Source organism: Erithacus rubecula (genome assembly GCF_903797595.1).
Source record: "Erithacus rubecula genome assembly, chromosome: 5".
Taxonomy (NCBI): domain Eukaryota; kingdom Metazoa; phylum Chordata; class Aves; order Passeriformes; family Muscicapidae; genus Erithacus; species Erithacus rubecula.
In genome coordinates this window covers 56,489,614-56,511,684 of record NC_136687.1, presented here as the reverse complement: position 1 = coordinate 56,511,684, position 22,071 = coordinate 56,489,614, and the positions used below count along the sequence as shown (strand labels likewise).

The following is a 22,071-nucleotide window of genomic DNA, read 5'->3' as shown; positions in this document are numbered from 1 at the left end:
CCAAGCTCCACCAAAACCTTTGCAAATCACGTCACGTACAAACTGCAACTTTTCAGTGTTTTATACTGCAATCCGTTATGATTTTAAGTGATAATGTATGAGATGGCAAAAGGCACAGCTGTGGTATCAGAGCAGTGATGCTTCAAAGGGTCTGTCTCAAAGTGTGAAGGCTCTTGAGCTTCTCAAATATGTCTGTGAAAAAATGTAACACGGGAAAAAACCAACATGTTCCTCCCTACCCTTATTCACAAACTTACTTTGCACTAAGCTCGGTGCTTCTAGCTGATACATTCTTACTCTCGCAAAATAAAATTCAGCCTCAGGCTGACACACAGCATGGAAAATTTCAGCCCTAACTGCTAATGTGTGGTAAAGTTATAAGCAATAGAAAATGAGGTCTTAAAATGAGAAGTGTCAGGCAACCTTAACTATATGTAGGCCTACCATATTCACTGATGATAATTTGGTTTTTGACAGATTTCAACCAATTTGCAGATTCATTTTGACATATACTATACAGAGAAAGGGAGGGGAAGAAGTCCCTGGAGTAGGACTCTCAGGCTTATAGGTATGACTTTGTAAGTAGTCAAAGCAATGATCAACCACACAGTCATTTTGCCTTCTGCCAAACCTTTAAAACTGTGCTGCAGAAAGTTAATAAAAAAAACCAGCATAAGGTAAAATCAAGGCACCAATGCACTGAAGCTGAGACCTGTTGACTTCATGCCTGTTCTTATCTCATTCCATGAGTCTAAATGTAGGTTGCAGAAAAATGTTGAGTTAATAGAAAATATTGCAAAAGTTGTAGCTTAAAGCTTGCATTGCTTGCATAAACAAGAGCCTCAGCTAGCATGCTATTCAGGTATGCATAGCCAGCACAGTTTTAGTAACAAATGCTGACTTTCCAGTAAACACTGCAAACTTCTATTTTTTTCTCTCATTTATGGAAAAAGAATCTGTCCAAGGTATTTTTCCTGAGTAGAACTGTGAACTTTGCTAATTTGGGGCATCAAGAAGTGATTTTAAGCCCCAGCAGGGTGAAGGGTTTCAGGCAGAGGTTTGGGTAACCTTTAAGAGAACATTTCTGGGTGGCCTCACCTGCTGATAGAGGGGAAGGGAATCCAGTGTGCCCAGACATGGCTGTTGGCCTGGAATGTTGCTTGGAGATTGAGTTGCATCCCAGCTTGCTATATAATCTCCAGGCTTGTTTGCAGCCTGCCTGCAGCTGGGCTTTGCTGCTTTTTGGCTAGTTTTTTGTTGCCTGCTTGTTTTTGAGGTTTTTTTTTTCCCCAGATCACATGCAGAACCTGTGTGAATGGTAATCACCCATTCTCTGGATCAGGCTCTGGCAGTCTCTACATGACTTTTAAAGTGTCTCTCAGTTGAGCCCTGCTGACAGCTCAACAGTTACATAAAATGCTGCCTTCCTAAAAATCACTTCACAGCAATGTCAGTGTGTGAGGAGCTAGGTTAATCCAGTTACTTTCCTGCTGGGATATAATTTGTCATTTTGCAGAACCGTTCCACCTGGCTTACACAGTCTGGGGTAAAAATGTTTGCTGAGTCGGGTGTCTTTAGCTGGACAGGATAACTTGGTGCTATAGATGTTTGTGGCAAAGACTTGTGTGGGTAAAACTGCTTTTATTGAACAGTCCTGTTGTTTTACGGGCGATAAACTTTAGATGTGAATAACCCTTTTCATTATCAGCAGTAAAATGTGAAATTTCAAGCAATGCAATCTCCATCTTTTATGGTAGCTCGTTTAGTCATAATTAATTCCTGGGAGGATTTTGATGGTATGTAGCCTAATTTTTTTTTCCCTTTCCTTAATCTTATTCTCTTCATCAGGTCAAAAATCTTTGGCTACTCAGTATTTTTAAAACCAGGCACATGCTCAGGTGCCCAAGGCAAAAGGGCAGAAGGCACGTGAGTGGAGGCCTGAGCTGGGATGTTATCATTTCCAATTTCTCTAATGATCAGAGAAGTCACTGGTGGGTAAAGGGCTACTTTAAATTTTCTTGGTAAATCAGTCCCTGTGGCTTCTAATCATTTCCGTTCCACTTCTCTGGACTTCCTCCAGTTTGTTTATATCTTCCAGTAATGGAGTGCCTGAACTGCATACAGTATTCCAGGTGTGGCTGTGAACAAAATGCAGAAAGAGCACTGCAGTGCCAGCCTGCCCCACTGGCTAATGCTGCTGCAGAATGAGCCAGGGGTCTCAGTGGCACTTGAATCTCCTCTGACACATTGCTTCTTACATCCAGATTATCCTCATATTCCTAGGTCTCTTCCAACAGCAATGCTTTCCAAATTTTGCTTCGTTATTGTGCCTTATTAACTCTTTCTTTTGGATTTCTCCCTTGGTACGTGAAGTCGAATTTTTTCCAACTGCAATTTTACTGCTTGTTTCCTATCTTTACTTCCAATTTTGCTACACCCCTTTGTATTATTTTTCTGTCCATACTTGTGCTGGCAACTCCTCTTCCTTTCTTCCTACTTCAGTGACGTCCCTCTGATACTTCACAGGATGTCTTCACAGTGTGATAAACTCTGAGTTTGGCAGTCACTGAGCCTCAGTAGGAATTTGCTGTAGAAATACTTAATGACAGAATTGGTATAGGATCTTTTCAACATGTACATCTTGCCAGATAATAGCAATGGACTGGATTCTAGATTTCCTGCTCACTGTATAACCAGCCTTTTCAGGTGAGGAGTAGAGGGGGAGAGAGGTTAGTGGATAAGAAATGTAATGGATAAAATGAACTGGGCATTGTGCATCAATGAATAAATAAAATCCATTTTCTGCATGAGTGCATCTCCCAGTGGTTTTTCCATATTTGTGTACTTCACCCTTTAAAGGAAGCATTCCTGACCTGCTGGGTGGCTCAGCATCTTCAGGGACCATTGCCTTAGAGCTGTGAGGGGTGAGGATGCTCCTGGAGGCAGGAGGAGTGTGCCCAGGAGGGAGCTGCCAACAGCACTCTGTTTTTCTGCAAAGGAATAGTGGATTTCTTACACTGATTTCCCCTTTTACTCAGTGTAGACATCTGAACTTGGCTAAATGGAGCTTCCCTGGTTGCATCAGAAATAATATAGAGAGGTCTTCTGTCTGTACCAGCTTCTCCAGGCTTGGAGGAGCTGTAATGGCAGAACAAGTCAGGCTCTGGTTATCTTTTTGTAGGTCTCTACTCCCTTCCAAAAATGAGTTCACTTCCACACTTTGTCTTGTCTACTTCATCTTAGGTCTTCTGGTTAACTAGAAGTCCGTCTGTCTCTCAGGAAACCCCTCAAAAACCAGCAATCACCAATCTTTCCACATAACTTTTTAATTATTTCTGCATGTGAGTTTTGGCTGTGCTCCAACGTTGAAATCATTATGCTGTTTCAGAGTGTAAATAAGTGGGACTGGATTAATAAATTGTATGAAACATGGTGCCACACTTCATTATAATCCACTTATCAAAGTGGAAAAACCTTTTAGTACATAAAGTGCATCTGCTTTTAATTTTCATTTTGATCTTTTCTTTGTGTGTTTTCAGACACAAGTGCACATTTTCAGGGAGGCTTTTAATGCTGGAGCCTGGCAGTTTCAAAGTTACTTCTGAGGATGGCAAAGCAGCCTAACAAATTTGGGATGTGTAAGGAAAAGCATAGGATTGGATTATTCTCTCATAATTATAAACTGGGGTGCAGTACATCACAAAGAAATCTGGCACAAGCAGAGAGCACATTTCATTTTTTTCATGTTAGTGACCATTTTAAAATTTCCATTTTCTTAATGCAGATTTTGTCATTTTTACTTACAAGGCGTATTTCAGACAAGTGAATTTTACCTTTAGTCACTATCATTTCCCATGATAAAACAATTGCTGTGGATGCCAGTAGTGAAACTCACCTTTTCCAGAGTGCAAAAACCCAATGTGAGCCATGGAGAGCTGCAGTTAAGCTCATGCACTGAGGGACCACCACCCTCATCATCTCTTTCCTCCCCTGACCTCTCCTGCAGCTTCAGCTCCAGCAGCTGCTCCTGAGGAGGCTGAACTCTGTTCCTGGCTGATTTCTGTCCTTTTAGGAGCAAATTGCTGTATTTCATAAAGATCAGTCCAAAGTATTTTTGTGCTGTTGATATATTTCTTGTAAGCAATGGCATTTCATTTCACGTGAGTTTGTATTAAATAGCTACTTGCAGGAAACTAAAATGAATTCAATCTGCTTAGTACTACCAGAATTATAATTATGAAAAATGAAGTCTAAAAAAAAATAAATCTGTGTCCAGACATACCCCTTGTGAAATTAAATGGGAATAGACTGAGGGCTTTTTGATTTTGTTCTTTTTAAATGAGTTGGATGCAAAGGATGAGGATACATACCAGGGAGGAATTCTGGATATAAATTATATATTAATTGGTCTTTAGTTTTCACTGAGAAAAAAAAATTAAATAACAATTACAGCAATTAGGCAAAATGCTCTTTTAAAGTAATTATATTTATGCCTGAGTTATGATGTATTTATGTCCCAAGATAATTACTTTTCTATTGTCTTATGCCTCTTTTTTCATTTTTTGTTCTCAGAGGGCTGCCAGCATTTGGGCTGAAATTTGACACGTTCAGTTTTACCTGAATATCCGTTCCCTTGTAGCAAAAGGAAAGTCTGATCCTTTCAAGATGTCTCTCTGGCATATGAATTATGTGTCTGAGAAGTTTTGTGTGCTTTAAAAGATGTCTGGCTCGTTTGCTTTTAACTCCCAGTGGCAGCTTTATATGGGTTGAAAATGTCAGATTCAGAGCAAGTCATCCATGGCTTTAGTTATTCAAGACCTAGGATGATTCCAGTGTGAAAGGTCACCCCTTCATATATTTCTGTGGCAAAGCAAGCTGCAATTCCTATGGAAAAGGTGTAGAAATGAGGGTGTGGATCCAGCACCCAGTGTGGTGGCTGTCACCATGGCAGATGTATTCATCTCTTTTTTATCTCTTAGAGGTCATTCTTGTGCCACAGTTGAGGTGTCACACCCAAAATGCCTGGGTGAGGGGAGCCATTGGGTTTTTACTTGTGAGATGAGCTCAGGTAAAATTTGGGGTAATTAGGCAAAGCTCTGGTTCATCAGTGTGGGTGCTGCTGTGGGATGCTTTGCTCAGCCTCTTGAGGTTGGATGAGTGAGCAAAGGGTGAAGTGTTTGTTTTCAGGTTTTGTTTTGGGAGCAAGGGCTGGAGGGGATGTGACCTGTGGCTCAGCAGCCTAGAAATTCTGTACCCACTTTGGGGAATGGTACTTGGAAAGACCTGCTCATCCAATTAAAGATGGAAATAGTGATTGTAATTGGTGTAACATCCATTCTGCCACTGAATTTACACTTTTTGTTTTAGGTTGTTATAGTATTTTAACAGTAAACATACCGTGAAATTTCATTGTAATTGTATAAGGATCTTCTTTCTACAACCCCCTAATCCTCTTTCTTCAGATTTATCTGGGTGACAGAGAGCTGAGGTTTCTGATAAAAATAACTGGAGAGAGAAAAAGAAGAAAATAAACAGGGAGACAAGCACATAGTTCAAAGGGTAAAACAGACTCCTTCTCAAAAAGTCAGCAAACAAATGAGAGAATTTTTAAGTTCACTTTGGTGAGCATCTGATATTACTTTGGTCAACATTTGTGTGTTTGAGATCTCAAGGGACTGTGCTAAAAGGCTCTCTTGTGGTGATATTGCTTGCAGCCTTTAAAAGAAAATTATTACTGACCAGGGTTCTAGAGGAAAATATTTGTCAACGTATGTGCTGGCAGTATTTTAAATTGTTGCTATTATACATAATAATATTCATTATTATAAATTTAGCATATTTCCAGACTGAGCTGTAGTAAACTGTACATGAAAAATGCAAGAGAAAAATATGCTTTGAAGATAATGTGTCATTCACACAGAATAAAATTTGTGATCTGCTGAGCATGCTAAATATAAGAACACAGCAGACTTGAACATCAAAATGTTTGCAAAAACCAAAGGGCAGCTAGTTTTGAAAAACAAAAAAATTAACAGAACATTTTCACTGAGATCAAGAGTTGGGGAAAGTTTAACTTTGTGAAACAAACAGCCTATTTTTCTAGCAATAGCTTGTATAAGTAGCATGCATCTTATTGAAGGAGTCAGCCTGGAATTGCAGCTTTTAAAATGGAGGTGCAAAGCACAGAATTAATGCTGTGCATCTTTTTCTCTTTGTCCTGTGAAAAAGAAATTATCTCTTGGTTATTACTGCAGAGACAACTTGATACATTAATATATCAGGATGGTAGGGCACACACAGAAGTTTGGAGGAATAAATAAAGTGTAACAGGCTTCAGGTACACTTGCAAATACAAATATTTTTGTGGAGGTGAGTATTTTCAGGGTCATGGCTCAGGGAACCAGAGAGTCATTCAGAAATCCTTGCATTACCAACTAGTGCTCCATATTCCAGAATGCTCCCCTCACTCTCAGACATTCCCTTAAATGAACTTGATATTTCACACAAATCTTATTTTACACTGAGTGCTTCCTGAAATCCAGCAGAAGCTGAGCTGTTTGTAGAGCAGGATACTACATCCTGTATCACGTAGCACATTGGCTGACCACTTTATGTCAGCAAAAAATGGAAGGGCATTTCAGTTTCAATTTAAGATTTTTGCATGACACTTATTTTAAAAAGTCTTTCCAGACCTTTTAGACCATTTCTTGTATGTTGAGATTTTCCATTAAAGTGCCTGGAAATTTGTAGTATGTCAAGAATGCCTTATCAGATTTGTAGCATGGGAAAGCAGAATTAGCCATCATGCATGCAACATGATCTCTTGTAAAACTGCCTGTGCAGATAGCAGCATTTAGAGACTTCAAAAATATTCAGTTAAAATTTCAACCAAACTGAAAATTTGGAAACTCGCTGAGAGAGAAAATGCTGTAAAGTATTAGATGTGTGATTTTGTCAAAACATCCTCTAAAGCTCTAATTCTCACTCTCTGTATCACTGTATCCATTATAATCTAAAATCAAAAGTAATTGAGCTGAAAACTAGTTTCAAAACAGAAACAAAGTTATTTCACTCGATAACAGGATTATTTTGGTATTTGCAGATATTTTTCCTTGGTTTTCATCCCAAACAGATTTCCAGTGCTGTGTGATTTCACTGAATCAGAAATCAGTTTTCCTATTCCTTTTCTGTGATCATCGCTCAGCATGTGCTCCTAAAGGAATTTTCTTGTAGTCTGACATGTGGCTGTGTTCAGGTTTCCAGCAAGCTGAACTGAAAGGTGGTCCTGGGGATGGTCTCAGCATCAGTTTGGGACATACCTTGTCTTGGTGGCTCAGCCTGTCTGAATAACAGGATGGCTGGAACACCACACACAGGCTTGGAGGAGCTTTCACAGTTCTGTGGTGTGTTTTAAGTGTGGTATAAGAAAATGTGCATGTGGACCTTAAATATGAGGTGCTCACAAATATTTTTGTGCTCACTCATCTCGCTGTCATTACCAGGTTTCATGCCTGCTGGATGGTTTCTCCTGCAGAAAATAGGAGCCTCTTTTGGGCTACATCCCATGCTCCCTTGCCAAATTTCCTCTCTCTCTCCTTGATCCCTGTCATCGGTGCCCTTTCAGTCTGCTTAAAATAGTGAGTGAGAATCATTTTTATAACTTCTCATCTGCTTTGCCAGGGTCACCAGACCATTCCAATTGTTGTTGTTAGGCTGCTCTCAGGCCAATGTGAAGGCAAGCTTCCAGAGAACATGAAGGAGCAGAAGACAGTCTCCATGTTCAGACTGGGAGAGCATTGGAGTCTGTGCTCTTAGATGCAGGGAGTGCATAAATGCCAACTTGAAAAGTTTTACATCTAAAGCATCTGGAGACACAACCCTCCTTGTTGCAGTTGCAGATAAATAAAGGGGAATCAGCTCTGTGTGTGTGGTCATCTTTGGAGGAAGCTGTGGTGGCTCATCTGTGGGTGTGTCTGTGCTTTTAAAAAAGCCCTTGCTGGGTTTTGTGGACCCTGCAGGAAATGATGCTGTTGAGACTTAGTTTTTATCCCCTGCATCAGTAATTTTAATATAGTTTGCTGAAGTATATTAAATCAGGTGTAGCTATACCTTTAGCTGCAGTGTAAATGTGCCCTGTGAAATCACATTTATTGGCTGAACAGAGGAAATAATTCATTTAGAAAGTAAATGAGAAGACTGAAGAAGGAGTTAAAGAGCAAGAAAGGGTAGAAGTCTTGAAGAAGAAGGTATGTTAAAAATGGTTGGAAAACAAATTTTACTGAAGGAAATAAAAAGGAGGGGATAGAAAGTAAGGAGACTTTAGAAAAATATCATTAAAATGGCAGATAAAAGATAATCTAGTAATATAAAAGGGTAGAGAAAGTGAAAGATATCTTGGGACCTAGAAGTAGCAGAAGGTAATTTAGAATGAGAAGCAGGCAGGAAATATCCCAGATGTGATGAATATTTTGCCAAAGTCAAAACAAATTTTAATTAAGCCTCTAATTTATTATAAAGGAGGGAAAGCTCTAAATTCTTGCTTCAGGGAAGGATTTAGATTATACCTATGCTATAAGCAGGCTGTAATATTGTTAACAATAGAGCAATATTGTCAGATACTGCCTTGGTCTGCAGCATAAAAGCATGTTGTCCAGGAATGATAGAGGATGTGGAGTAATAAGGGAGATAAACCCTGAATTTTGGGAAACACTGAGATTCAAGATCTACAATGCAAACCCAGATTATTCTCTATGTAAAATGAAGGGGCAATATTCATATCTGAGTCCTGCACCATGGCTGTGGCATTTATCAGCTTATTCTGCTGCACATAAATCTCAGTGTGAGGAATGGAGTTTATTAGTTTACTGTGGTCGGACTGGACTGGTTTGAGCAGAGCTGAGGAAGTTAATTACCCAGTGTCTCAGGTGGGTCTGACAATGAGTAACTAGCCCTGGAGAGAGGCACTGGAGCTGTGCTGGGGGGACAGGTCCTGCTGGAGTGTGTGGATGGATGGCAGCTGGGAGGGACTGCCCTAATCTCTTTCCCAGGTTGTTCGAACCAGTTCAAGAGCAGTAAAACAAGGTTATGTAATTGACATGTGATGTAGCCTAAAATAGTGACTGCAAACATAGGCTGCTGTTGCTGGGCAGTTGTCAACTGCTTTAAAGAAAAAAAAAAAAAAAAACAACAAAACCCAAAACAAAAAAAATCACCCTCAACTGTGTAACAAATGGGCATTTGAAATGAAAATGTAGTTCTCATTTCTGTTGACTAGAAGGCTTTTCTTTTATTGCAAGAAATAGGGGCATTGTGAAAACTGAAATTTGTAAAGAGATTCATCATCATACTTATCATGCTGATCTGTTTGAGAGCACCTGCCTGCTGCAGATGGTGAAGTGAAAACCTCAGGTATATGCAGCTTGTCCTTTGGTAGTGTGATACGACTCCTGTCAAACAGGAAATCCTTTTCTGCATGTGGAAAACCATTGTGGCAAGTCTTGGCAGTAATTTTATTTGTATGCTGGCCATCAAAAGGTAGAAACAGTTTTTAGTAACTGAAAGAGTTTATATGGGTACGGAGACAAAGTCTGCAAGGGTTTCAGAGCTGGTTTAAAGGAATACATCACATAGTTCAGTGAGCACAAATGAGAGGTTGGGATGTGCACATTTTGTGGTTCCTTGCAAAGCCCTTCATTAGGGCTATACCAGAAAGCAGAAAAACCTAGTGTTAAATTCTGTTTGCTGACCAGATATTCCTGAGCTGAGAGACTTCCTTTTGAAAATCCTGATGATTTTCTGCAGTATGTTTGCTCTGTCTTTAGCAGGGGAGGTCTGTGGCTCAGGTTGGACAGAGGCTTGTACAGTCTTGACAGTCTGGTTGGTAAAGGGAAGGGACAGTGTTAAGAAATAAATGTTATTTATTCCATAAGGCTTTTATATGTATCACTGCTGCTGGGGAGATAATCTTCCAAGTTGGGAAATATTCCAGAAACTAAGCACTTATTCCAGCCCAGAAGCTGCAAAAGGGATCCCAGCTCTTATGTGCAGATCTGCAAGGCAGGGCTGGAGGTGGCTTCCAGCTCCCCTCTCCTCAAACCCTGGAAGAAATCTTGGCTTTCTGGCCAACAACTCTGCCTGCAATTTTCTGAGTCGAAGTATTAATTCCCATTGTGGAGGAAGAAGGGAAATTGGGACACTTGATATGCATTTTGATGTGCCTCAGTGAGACACTATTTTAAAAGCTGAGTTTTTTTCAAGCTACTTCTGCTTCCTTTGGTCCTGAGCTGCTGCTCCTGTTTTCTCACTTTGCTGTCCCATTGTGAGGCTTCCTCAGCCTTGGGACCCAAGGCACACTCCCATTTCAGACATTGGGCCTAGAGGGGTTTTTAAATTTTTCTGTGCCTTTCTCAGTGGATGTGTGTGTGTGTGGATCTAGAAGAGGAATAAAGAGAACTGCCAGCCCAGGTAAAAGCAGGAAAGAACATGTGGAAGGCAGCAGTGCCCCAGGAGAGGAGCTGGTGGTTAGTGACACACAAGTGAGCGTGAGTCAACAACCTAATGCCATTGCCAAAAGCCAGCTCTGGTCCAGGATTGCATTAGCAGGGCTGCTGTGTGTGCAAGATGCAGGAAATAACCATTTTATTGGCCTTAGTGATGGTGAAACTCAGCAAGAAAAATGGGCCCTGTTTTAGGAAAGAGGCTGGAGGAAAATAGGAGGAATTGATGACCTCCTCAGGAAACATGACCTACGAGAAAAGATTGAGAGAACTGGATTTGTTTAGTCCAGCAAAGAGATGGGGACATAAATCTTTTGATAGGCAGGAAATTGTTGTAAGAAGCTGGTTGATCTATTACTCTGAATGTCCATGGGGGGAGTATGAATATCTCTCCCTGTCACAAAATATTCCCATTTGGGTGAAATCTAAAGAGAAAAACATGACTTCAAGGGTGGCTAATCATTAGCCTAATCACACAGGGCTTGTAGTTTGTAGGGAAGATGCAGAATACCTTTCCTCAGAAGATTTTAATACAAATAGAAAGAAAAGTAAAAAACCTGCCTGAACTCTTAAGCTAGTCTTATCATGCTTTCATGAGTGGGCTTTAATCAAACTGTCTTTGGATCCTCTTCCAGGACTGTGCTTTTCTCCTTACAGAATTTAACATTTCATCATAGTAATTTCTATTTTAACAAGAGAGCAAAAATGTAGAATACTCATTAATGACTTGTAATTCCTGACTTAGACTTCAAAAAACTGGGTGGGTTTTTTTTTTTTTTGTTTGGTTTTTTTTTTTTTTTTAGGATGAAGATAAAACATGTAGAATGTTTCCGAAATTTCTGTGATTTTCTAATTTTGCCCAGACAGGAACAGAAATAATACTGACAAGAAATTTCTACATCTCATTCCTTTTGCAGCCTTACCTGTAGGGGAAGCATGGCAGCTCTTGGAGTGCAACAGTGCACTGCACATAGACATAAGTTCATCTTAGCAAGTCAATTTTGGGGACTGGTGACTCGATGCACTGGAGTTTTAAAATGGGGGAAGGCACAACTTCTGCTATAGCCTCATTTTGGCAGTAATTCATAGGCCAAATAAGAACATCTTTTTCTCCTCCCCTTCTTTACTGCTGAATTTTGCTTATTCAGGAAAACTCAGTAAGAAGGAAGACTGAATTTCATGAATACTTCCTTTTTGTTTTCTTTTGCAAGCCTATAAAAGCAGGGAAATCCAGAATCTTTGGAGGTGGGAAAGTTAGAAACATTCAGATATTTTTGTGTGTGCATTTGGTTGTGTCATTCTGTGATATGTGGTGGCACAATAACCTGGAAAATATAAACTTCAATATTCCACTAGCTCTACTGCTAAGAGAAAAGATCTCACTTTCTTCTTACTGTGTAACTGTGTGTTACCTATTCCTTATTTATTTTGAACAGGAGGATTTTCCTTGCATCTCTAATATCTTTGTATTTCAGATGGAACAGGAATTAGCTGGTGTAAGTGCTCTTAATGATGGCATAAGTAAAAATTACTTTCATCTTAATGCACTTAGCACATGGGAGATGAGAATTCAATATCTGCTCTGTCACTTTCCAGCCCACTTGTGGGTGATTGAATGGGATAAAAAGAACAACTGGATTGAGCTAAACACAAACTGCACCAGGCAGATCAATACATCTCTTGAAAGTTGAAGAGCTTGCACCACAGAAACATCAGCCTCTCTCAGGATGGCCTCCATCCCCTCCTGGAGGACTGAAGCCTTTTTTTTTTTTTTTTTTTTTTTGCATTATAGATGTTAACTAAAAAACTGTCCATTATTTTATAGCTGTACTCTACATAGAGGATTTGTTGGAATGTTGATCTATTCTGGTTTTTTGGAGGGTTTTTAAGTTACTTCTGTTAAACTTTATGGTTGCTGTGGTTTTTACAGAATTTCTAGAAATAACAAAAAATTGCTGTTTGCCTTGCTTACTAGAAAAGCTAGTTATAGATTTTGCACCATACATTAGTATGATTCAAAAATTGATGAACCTTCACTAAGTTATGTTTTCTGAAAGTATTTGATCTAAAGTAGATAGGTCACAAAGCAATAATTGCAGGCTGCTTAAAGCATTTGAAGGGTGATTTATGGAATATTCTGCTGTTGTGGGAATATTTCCTAGGAAGTCCCATTGTGACAGTGTTGGAATCAGACATTACCACAACATTTAAAAAGTAATTATCCTGGAGTACATAAATGGGAATTTTTTTATTAAACCCATTAGATTTTGAAAGTACTAGTGAAAAATGTTGACTTAACAGGTATAATTTTTTTTAGCACAAGCTGCCTTCAGGGTAGTTCTGCAGAGGGGTTCATTTTGCAGTGTTGGAGCTGACTTGTCTTATTAATAGCCTGCACCCGCCTGTGGAAGCCTAAAAATGGTATTGCAGTAGTCTGAGGTACAAAGGACATTGTATGAGTATTGAGCAAGTGCACCTGCATTCCTGGCAGAAAATAACCATTTTTCCCTTTCCCCACAATAAAAAAAGGATTATATGCAAGTATTTTTAAGGACATATAAACCATCTTTATGCTGTATCTCATAATTTTAAATGCTTTTGTTTTCCCCTTTTATGTTACTTTCATCCTGTCCATGTGATGGTTCTTTAGGGGATGGGCTCAAGTCAGTTCAGAGCAAAAATATAAAGAGGAATTAAGCTGGCTCTTCTCTTTCATGCCTGTTTTTGTGTAGTTCACATCACAAAATAAACATTGTGTGATACCCAGGTTTTCATTTTGTGATTAGCTGGGAATATTATCTTTTTCTTGTTTAGCCTACTTGGGCCTACTTAAAGGCCAGCTGATAGACCCTGGTGCTGTCACTATATTGTACAATTTGATTTTATGCCTGTTTCTTGAATTATTTTGCTGTAGTTTCATTCTTTTCCATCTGTGTCACAGTGCTAGGTAAAGCCCCTTAATAAAATCCTTATTTGCCTATCTGCTTGTTCTTTAAACATCTAAAGCATTATCTAAATGATTATTCCTTTGTGGCACTACAGTGACACTTCACTCACTGAAATGAGATCAGTTTTCTTTGTGTGGGATGCTCAGAAGAGATTCAAGAAACATTCCAAGTTTCAGTTCACTGTCTAGATAACATTGGAAGGCTGAAAAGGAAGACAGGTGCAGAGACAGAAAATTACTTAGCTGAAGTTTTAAGGCAAATTCCAAAGCAGAAGTCAGGTCTCCAGCAGCTCTGTCACCTTTTGGATCTGCATCTTCATCCCCTCTCCCACAGCAGTTTCTTGCTTTGGTGGTTGGCTTCAACTGTATTTGCACATCTCCTGGGATTCTGTACATTTGTTCTGGCCTCTGCAGATCCCTGTGTGCCACCTCTGGATCAGGGCAGCTAAAACCATCTCCTCTCACTTCTGCTGTCATGCTGCACCAACCCCTCCCGAATTCCTTGATTCTTCCAGGTCAAATTCAAGCACCTGGCTTTGAAAAGGCCTCAGGGCATGCCCTTGCCTGAGACACTGCTCCACCTGTGTTCCCCCCATGGAGCAAAATGCCTTTTGAGTCTCCAAGTTGTCAAATGCCAGCCTGTTTCCCTGCCTGCCTGTAGTTCTACATTCAATACCTGCTGTCTTTTCAGGACTGCTTCTGTGGGGCTTTACAGAAATGAAATAATACAGCTGTGATTTAAGCCTGGTTGAAGACAGTGGAGTATATGGGGAAAGTTAAACTTTTGCTGTGTATTTCTGTTTTGTATCCTGAACTTCTTGAGCATGAGAACATACCCAAACTTAGAGCTGCTAGACTGTGCTGTGATCTCAAAAATCTCAAACCAATCATTTCGTTTTCACTAGAAGAAAAAATCAGTCTTGTTTAGGAAAAAAAATAAAAGTAATGAGATCTGTCTTGAGAGTGACACCAAAACTCCTTCCCAAATTGAAAAGAAGAGGTATTCATAATAAAGGCCCATGGCAACTCACCAAGATCATTTGGAAAGGGTGAAGAATGGAATTTGAAATGTCTTCATTAATAAGAATCTCAAAATGAGTGCAAAACAGCAGAGAGGAACGAATTGGAATTATGTAAATGCAGCCTCTAATAATGCATTTTATTTTTGGTTCATTCAGGCCAGCACAATTACCTATGTGCAGGAAGGAACGACTGTATAATTGATAAGATTCGGAGGAAGAACTGCCCAGCCTGTCGATTACAGAAATGTCTGCAAGCTGGAATGAATTTAGGAGGTAAGCAGAATAATAATAGTTTGGTCTCTTAATTTGATTAGGTGAAAAAAAAATTGGCAATGTGCAGCATTTTTATAGTTCTGGCAGCTGCATAATCTGAGAAGTTTTAAGGTGGGATTATCCTGAAGAAGTGCTTAATAGCTGATAAACTCTACTGTCATTCTAAATTGGGGGCTTGGAGGTGCATGTTTTATGGCACAGAAAAAAGAAAAGTGGGTGTTTTATGATGACAGTAATTTTAGTAGGATACCATAAGCTAAAAATGTTAATGTTTCAACTGTTGCATGGGGTTGGGGTTTTTTGATGAGTATTCTCTTGAATACTGGAAAACATGTTACACCATCATGAAAGCAAATTCACACATAGTAAAACCTCTTAACTTCTTTGGTGCTTATTTGGTGCTTAAAATTGCTTATTCAGCAATTTTATTGATTTTACTCTGTGACTGTAAGGATGTGCAATAATTCTGATGATGTTGCTGCATTGTTCACACACCAAAACCAACAAGGAAATTTGTTTTCTTACTAATTTTTAAAAGCGTGGTGAAAACTGTATAGTACCGAAAATTATAATAGTTTTTTTTCCTGTTGTTTTAATTCTTCTTTGGTAATGCCTATGTGTTTCTGGCTGTGCTTCAGTGGATTTCCTATCTCACACCATCATCTGAGTAAATGTTTTTACAAATGGCTTTTTCCCACCACTCCTGTGTTTATGATGTTGTCTGTGAACAGGGGTTTGGGTACCGCTGCAGGTCCTTCCCCTGATGTACAGAGTTACCCTTCCCTTGGAGTGTTTTTCACTGTACAGAAAATTACAACATGGTCACATTAATTCCTCCCTATCTCAAAATTCACTTTTTGTCCTCCTGGACCTATTCTCCTGGCAGCTGAGTTCAGTTCTACAGATTGAGTTGCTTTGTCTTTTATAGGTTATGTACAAAATCCTGGTTCCTGCCTGCTGCCTTTTCTACCTCCCAGACTTCTTTGTCTGTCTTGTCTCCTTGCAGAAATACTCAAACAAGTCACACCTGCTTTTTCAGAGAGAGTAGCCCTGTCAGGCTCTCTTTCTACCCCTCTCCCAATTTTGAGATGCTACATTGTGCCCCAGGCCCCTTATTTCCTTTTCCCCAGGGAAAACAGGGCCAGATTACAGGATGCTGGGGAGGTCACAGCTTTGCCTTGGTTTTGATCTGTGCTGTTCAGCCTTGCAGGGGAAACAGAATGCCTTTGTTTGATGAAACAGGAGCTCCATGGTAGCAGCTCCTTCATCCCAGAAAACTGGTGCTGAAAATCATTGTGGAGCAGGGAGGGCAGCTCTCTGGAGTGCTGGGAATGTTGCTGCATCCTGCTGGCTGCTGGTGTAGGGCATCCCCCCTGGATGTGCCCTGTGCAGTGCCAGTGGAGCTGCAGCAAAACCCAGGGCTGGAGAACCTTGGGAAACAGCAGCAGCAGGGATCACTTCATCTGCAATGTCATGAGTTCATCCCTAAGATGTCCAGGTGTGTTTCAAAGGTTGTGTTCACATGGTGCAGAAAAGGATATGTTTTCTTCTGCAGAAAAGCAAGGCAGGAAGGAAACTTTGCTAGAGGAGGTTGTTTCTTTTTTTGCCTTTTTTTTTTTTAATTTTATTTTTAAATACTGACTGGAATGCTGTAAACAAGGAATGCATTGAAAAAAATCTTCTCTTTTGTTGGAGCTTGGTAGACTGCTGGAAATCATTTGTGCCCCTCACTGCAAGAAAAGACATTGAGGTGCTGGAGCAAGTCCAGAGAAGGGCAGGAAAGGTGGTGAAGGGTCTGGAGCACAACTCTGAGGAGTGGCTAGGGTTGTTTAGCTCCTTACAAAAGGAGGCTCAGGGAGGCTTAATCACTCTCTACAGCTCCCTGAAAGGAGGGTGTACCAAGAAGGTGATCAGATGGTCTATCCTCACATGAAATGTGGTACATGATGGAAGAAAATGGACTTAGGTTATGCCAGCTGAGGATTTTAGGAAAAATATCATTGAAAGGTTGGTCAGACACTGAAGTGGGCTGGCCAGGGTGAATTACCATCCCTGGAAATGTTTAAAAACATGCAGATGTGGCACTTGGGACAAGGTTTAGTGATGGACTTGGCAGTGCTGGACTCAGCAGTGCTGGACTCAATGTTCCTAGAGGTCTTTTCCTAAATTTAATGTCTGTGACTCTGTGACCTGCAAGGGTAAGTCTGCCTCTGGAGTGTACAGCTGGCACACAGCTGAGATTTGCAGTTCAGCTGCTCCAGTGATTTTCATCACAGAGAGAAACTTCAGGTGAAATCCTCACTCCTGATTTGATCCCTTTATGCCATGTAGAAGAACCAAGATGTGATAAAGGAGGCCTTTCCATCACTGCCATGAAGGACATGGCAGGGGAGCAGTTCTGGATTCCCATGCACTGCAGAATCCAGTTCTGGATTCCCATGCACTCAGAATCCAGTTCCAGATTCCCATGCACTGCAGAATCCAGTTCTAGATTTCCATTCCTTCTGCTTGGTCAAAGAGGGAAAGAGCAGCCTGGAGGAGAGGGGAGTGCCAGAAAGAGGTGCAGACCTGGGGCAGCATTTAGAGAGCCCCAAGGGCTCCCAAATCATGCTGATGGACCTTTGTGCCAGCCCAGCTCTGGCAGGAAATGCTGGGAGCTCAAGGATTTTTCTCTGCTTAGGCCATCTGTCTCCAGTGATGAGCTCTGCATTGGGCATCTGCAGATGCATCTCAATTTTGGGAGCTTCTCTGTGCTGCTGCAGGGCATTTCTGATGTGTTGGAGATCACAAAAAATGGCAAAAAGAGATACTAATTCTTATTTGAAAACTGTAATTTTCATCTAAAATACCAAGGTTTGGTACTATATAACTGGTTTTATATTTAGCTTGAAGAGAATGAGTAAGATCATCTTATGAAGATACATTGTAGATTGTAGTTTCATGTGGTCAGCCTGGTCTTGCCAAGTATATTCCTCCAGTAAAAAATGGGCTTTTTCCTGTTTCTAGCCTGGACTTACAGGCAAAATGGGCAAGTATTTTATTAGGTGGTGTGATCAGTAAGGAGCTGGAGAAAAATGAATTTATAAATGCAATTTAGTTTAGAGTTCTCTTTGCAGCAGAGTGCTCTCTGTAGCTGTGACATACTGCACTGTGCTGTGCTCTTGGTAGAGTAAGGCCAAGCTCAGCTCTCACCCTCCAAAGAAAAACAAATGTAAAAACAAATCTCAAATTGTAACAGAGGTGCTGGGTTCAGGAGAAATACAGAAAGATGATCTGCAAAATGGTCATCATCATAGCTCAGGGCTGGAATGTCTGCAAGGTGCTGAAACCATGGGCATTTATCTTCCACTTGCACAAAACTATGATATTTTATCTCCTCATTTAAAGAAAGAAACCTAAACATCAAACCTCCAGTTGATCTGGAAGAAATGTTGCATTAAGGAGCATGGGCTGGAAAGGAGCTTGACTCTCCTTTGCCACCCTCCCCATGCAGAGATGGGAGTGAGGGACCCCAGGCTGCCCCCACCCAACTCCTCCCTCTGACTGAAATAGGGGGGCTGGTGGAGCAAATTTTGTAATTTGACAGTTTGAGATTGTCTTCCTGCTCTCACTGAAGATACTAATCTCTATAATGGAAAACTGAAAATCAGAAATAGCGTTCCGTGTTTCCTGCAGCACGTTTTTGCACAATCTCTGATTAATCTACTGATCTTTTTTCTTAGGTTTTTTTTTTTTTTTTTTTTTTCCTCTTTTGGTAATAGTCTTTCTCAATATTGTTTAAGTATAAAAAAAAAAAAAAAAGAAAAGAGTGCTTTTGTGCTCTGTCAGTTTTTCAATTTTGTTTTGATGGCATATCTTCTACTTTCCAGCATGTTTTTTTTTTTTCCCCAAGTTAAAAAAAAATATATATTATTTTGACTGGTGGCAGCATGCCAAGATTAGGCACCTTGTAAAAAATACATGTAATTTAGTGATACAAAATACACCTTCTGTGAATGCTCAGCCAAAATAATTTGGCAGTTTTATTGTTTACCTCCTTGTTTTGTTTGTTGAAAAATTGGAGCATTTTGTAAGCTCTTACATCCTTTAATAATCTTTAGAAAATTATTCATCAAGTCAGCAAATAATTTACCTAATTATGTTATTGTCTTGATTTTTGTTTTGATTTTACAAGAAGCATCTGCAACCTGTAATTTCTGCAAAGCTGAAGTTGCCAAGTATCACATTAAATCATCCTTCTCATTTCTAGAAGGTGTGTGTGTGCTCTGCAGACAGCTATATCCCCTTTGGCAAGTAGGACTCCAAAACTTTTTTTGGGAATCATACTTTGTTTGTTGTTTTGTTATCTTTTTTTTTATTTTTTTAACTCCAGTGACATATGCTAGGCTTAATTGTTGGAAGAGATTCAGAGTGAGCAACTGCACTATGAAGGTATGCTGGCCCATTTTTGGTTTTTGCTCTTTTCAAGATTCTGTAATTAATTTTCAGTTAATTATGGAGCAGAATGACTTCACGGATTTGGAAAGTTTCTTCCAGCATCCGCCGTGATTGGATTTGGCGCGGCTCTTGCGTTTTGGGTTGGCTCCCACCTCGTGCTGCTGTTCCCCATTTGTGTCTGTCCCAGTGAGACCCCCAGCCCCACACCTTGGCATGGGGTCTTGTGCCACCACCAGGGCCATCCCATAAAGCAGCAGCCCCTGGGATTGTCCTGCATTGCCACCAGGGTGGCACAGAGCCTGCTGCTGTCATTCCCGCATGCTGAACGGGAGATTTGGGAGAATGGGAATGTTTTCTGTGGTAACTTGAGGAACTGCCACCCCCCTTTCTGGGCAGGTTGTTCTTCATTTCTCAGATGTGACCTAAAGACCAGGCATCCCATTCTGTGTGTTCAGGAAAGGTCCCTCTTCTGCCATGGGATGTGCCATGCCTGCAGAGGGGACAAAAATGTGTGGAAAGATCAGTAGCAGGCAGGGCTGCAATCCTTCCCTGCCTCAGCTCCCCAGTGAAACACTGCCAAGGCTTCCCAGCATTGGTCTCCTACAGCAGTGAGGAAGGAGCAGCTTGCTCAAGGACCCTTTGGATCTGGAAGGGACATAAAATAGATTTCACCTTGCAAATGACACAGTTCATCATTCTGTCTGCAGAGGCTGCCTGTGAAATCTCGGCTCTGCATACATTTACATTTGTAAGGCACTTGCTGCACAAGATGCTGGGTGTGATTTGTAGGCTTCACTGGCAGATACCCTTATTTTTTATACATTGAAATATTCCAATAATCTGAAAAATAGGTTAATTATGACAACCAGTAATAGGATATGGTACGTCACCTTTTTGCCCAGCTTTCTATTTTCTGGTTAAGAACTCATACTAGAAGGGTTGTAAATGCACAGTTATTTTCAGTTACTGGAGCTTATGTGGTTTATCTTATCATTGTTCCCATCTTCTTCAGAAAAATCTGAAAATTTGGGGAAAGCATAAGTACAGCAGAAGTGTATCCTCTTATTTTTTTTTTAAATTTTCTACTAACCAAGATTTCATAAATTTTAATGGAAAATAAACCCCTTTGTGTAAGCCACAAGCAATTTCAGGTATACATATGGCCAAATTTTATTTTTCATTTAAACTTTAACTACAAAGTATTTTGAAATGCCATTAACTTTAGTGCATTTTTATTTGCATTTATTATGTAGCATTTTCTTCTGAGGGAATCCAGTCAATAATTTTTTAGCTTGAACATTCAGGGGGGTTTTTATCAGTTCTTTCAGCAGACTTCTACAAACACCAACAGGTTGGAAATTACCTTTAAGTGATAAAAAATACTATTTAAGTAATAAGTGAGTAACAAATAAATAATATTTAAATATTATTTATATATATATGTATGTATACATATATATATTTATAATATACATATTTACATTATTTAAATAAGTAATAGATAATAACAAGTAATAGTTAATTTTCCTGTTCCTTATAAACCTGCTGTTGAAGATGTTGTAGGAGCTAATTTGTTCATCAATTAACTTTTCCTGCATTTGTGTCCATCTTAACTCCATGTGTACTGTTCTTACCCTGCTCTGGGTGTGGCCCTCTAACTTTCCAACTTGAATCATCCTCATGAATGAAATGTTTGGATTGGATGTTAGGAAAAGTTTCTTCACTGAAAGGGCTGTCAAGCACTGGAAGAGGCTGTCCAGGGAAGGATGTTTTCCTAGAGACCATGTGGATCTGGTGCTTAGAGATGTGGTTTAGTGGTGGACTTGGCAGTGCTGAGTTAATGGTTGGACTCAATGATTTTAAAGGTCTTTTCCAACCTAAATGATTCTGTGGTTCTTGAATATTGTAGATAACTGTGAGAACAATCATATATGACAACTATTAAGAAATTATTTGTGGATGTTGGTTAAAAGTGCAGAATTTTGAAGAGGACTGGTAATGTCAGAGTAATCTCTGGGGCATCAATTAAAAGCAATGTTGGAAGTGTGTCCTTGTACTTGGAATTTTGCAGATGATTTTATTGTGTGTGAAGGCAGCTGGGGAAGATGCATTGCAGTGATCCAAGAGCCTGCAGCTCCCATCCAGCAGTCCCTGATCAAACTCCTAATCGGGTTCATGCTTTGTCTTTTCACATTTTCCTGGTTCCAGCTCTCCCTTCTGCAAGCTCCCAGCTGCCAGCAGCATTTGTCTTTCCTCCAGGAACAGCCTTTCAGGCTTCTGGCATGGGGCTGCTGAACTCCAGACTTTCTGTTCCATCTTCTGGGCTCTCCACTGTGCCATCCAAGGCACAGCACCCTTGGTTTCCAGCCTTGCATCCCTGCTGGAGTGTGTGTCCCAACCTGCCTGGTGTCCTGCAGTGCTGCTGTGCACACAGGGGGTGCTGGCTGATTCTGGCTATGCAGCCTCAGAAGCTTCTCTTTCCCCAGAGCTTCATATTCTGTACATGGTGCCTTGCTTTCAAAGCACAAGATGGGTGATCACAGTTTCCTGAGAGGAAGATTTTCAGAGTTTCTGGAAGTTGTTATGTGCAGCTCTTGGTGATGTTCTGTTTTTTCCTGAATCACCAAATTATCACTTCCACAGTGATATTATTATTGCAGCTTCCTTCCACAGTGCTCTAAGTCCATATCCTTTTCACTCTTCCTCACAAAGATTTGTCTTTGCTATGAAAACCTGCCTGTGTCTCTTGTTCCTCTTTTTCCAGAGCTGCTGGTTGCCACCAGAGTCCTTTAGAAATGTGGTTTGTGATGATGTGTTTCCATTACTCACTTCCCCATCATGAGAGAAGCTGTAGGAGCAGGAGGAACTTGTCCTTTTCACTAAGCTGTTGCTTCAG

The 22,071-nt window shown here is 40.2% G+C and overlaps 1 protein-coding gene across 4 annotated transcripts in view; it reads left to right on the top strand.

Annotated features, from left to right (window-relative positions):
- Positions 1 to 22,071, top strand: part of NR3C2 (nuclear receptor subfamily 3 group C member 2) — a gene marked incomplete at its 5' end in the record, with an annotated part of 184,180 nt that overhangs the window by 120,970 nt on the left and 41,139 nt on the right. For all 4 annotated transcript variants that reach the window (XM_079305951.1, XM_079305952.1, XM_079305949.1 and 1 more), the window contains one exon: positions 14,622 to 14,738. In XM_079305951.1, the coding sequence (XP_079162077.1) occupies positions 14,622 to 14,738 (117 nt within the window). The remainder of the gene's footprint in view (positions 1 to 14,621; positions 14,739 to 22,071) is intronic.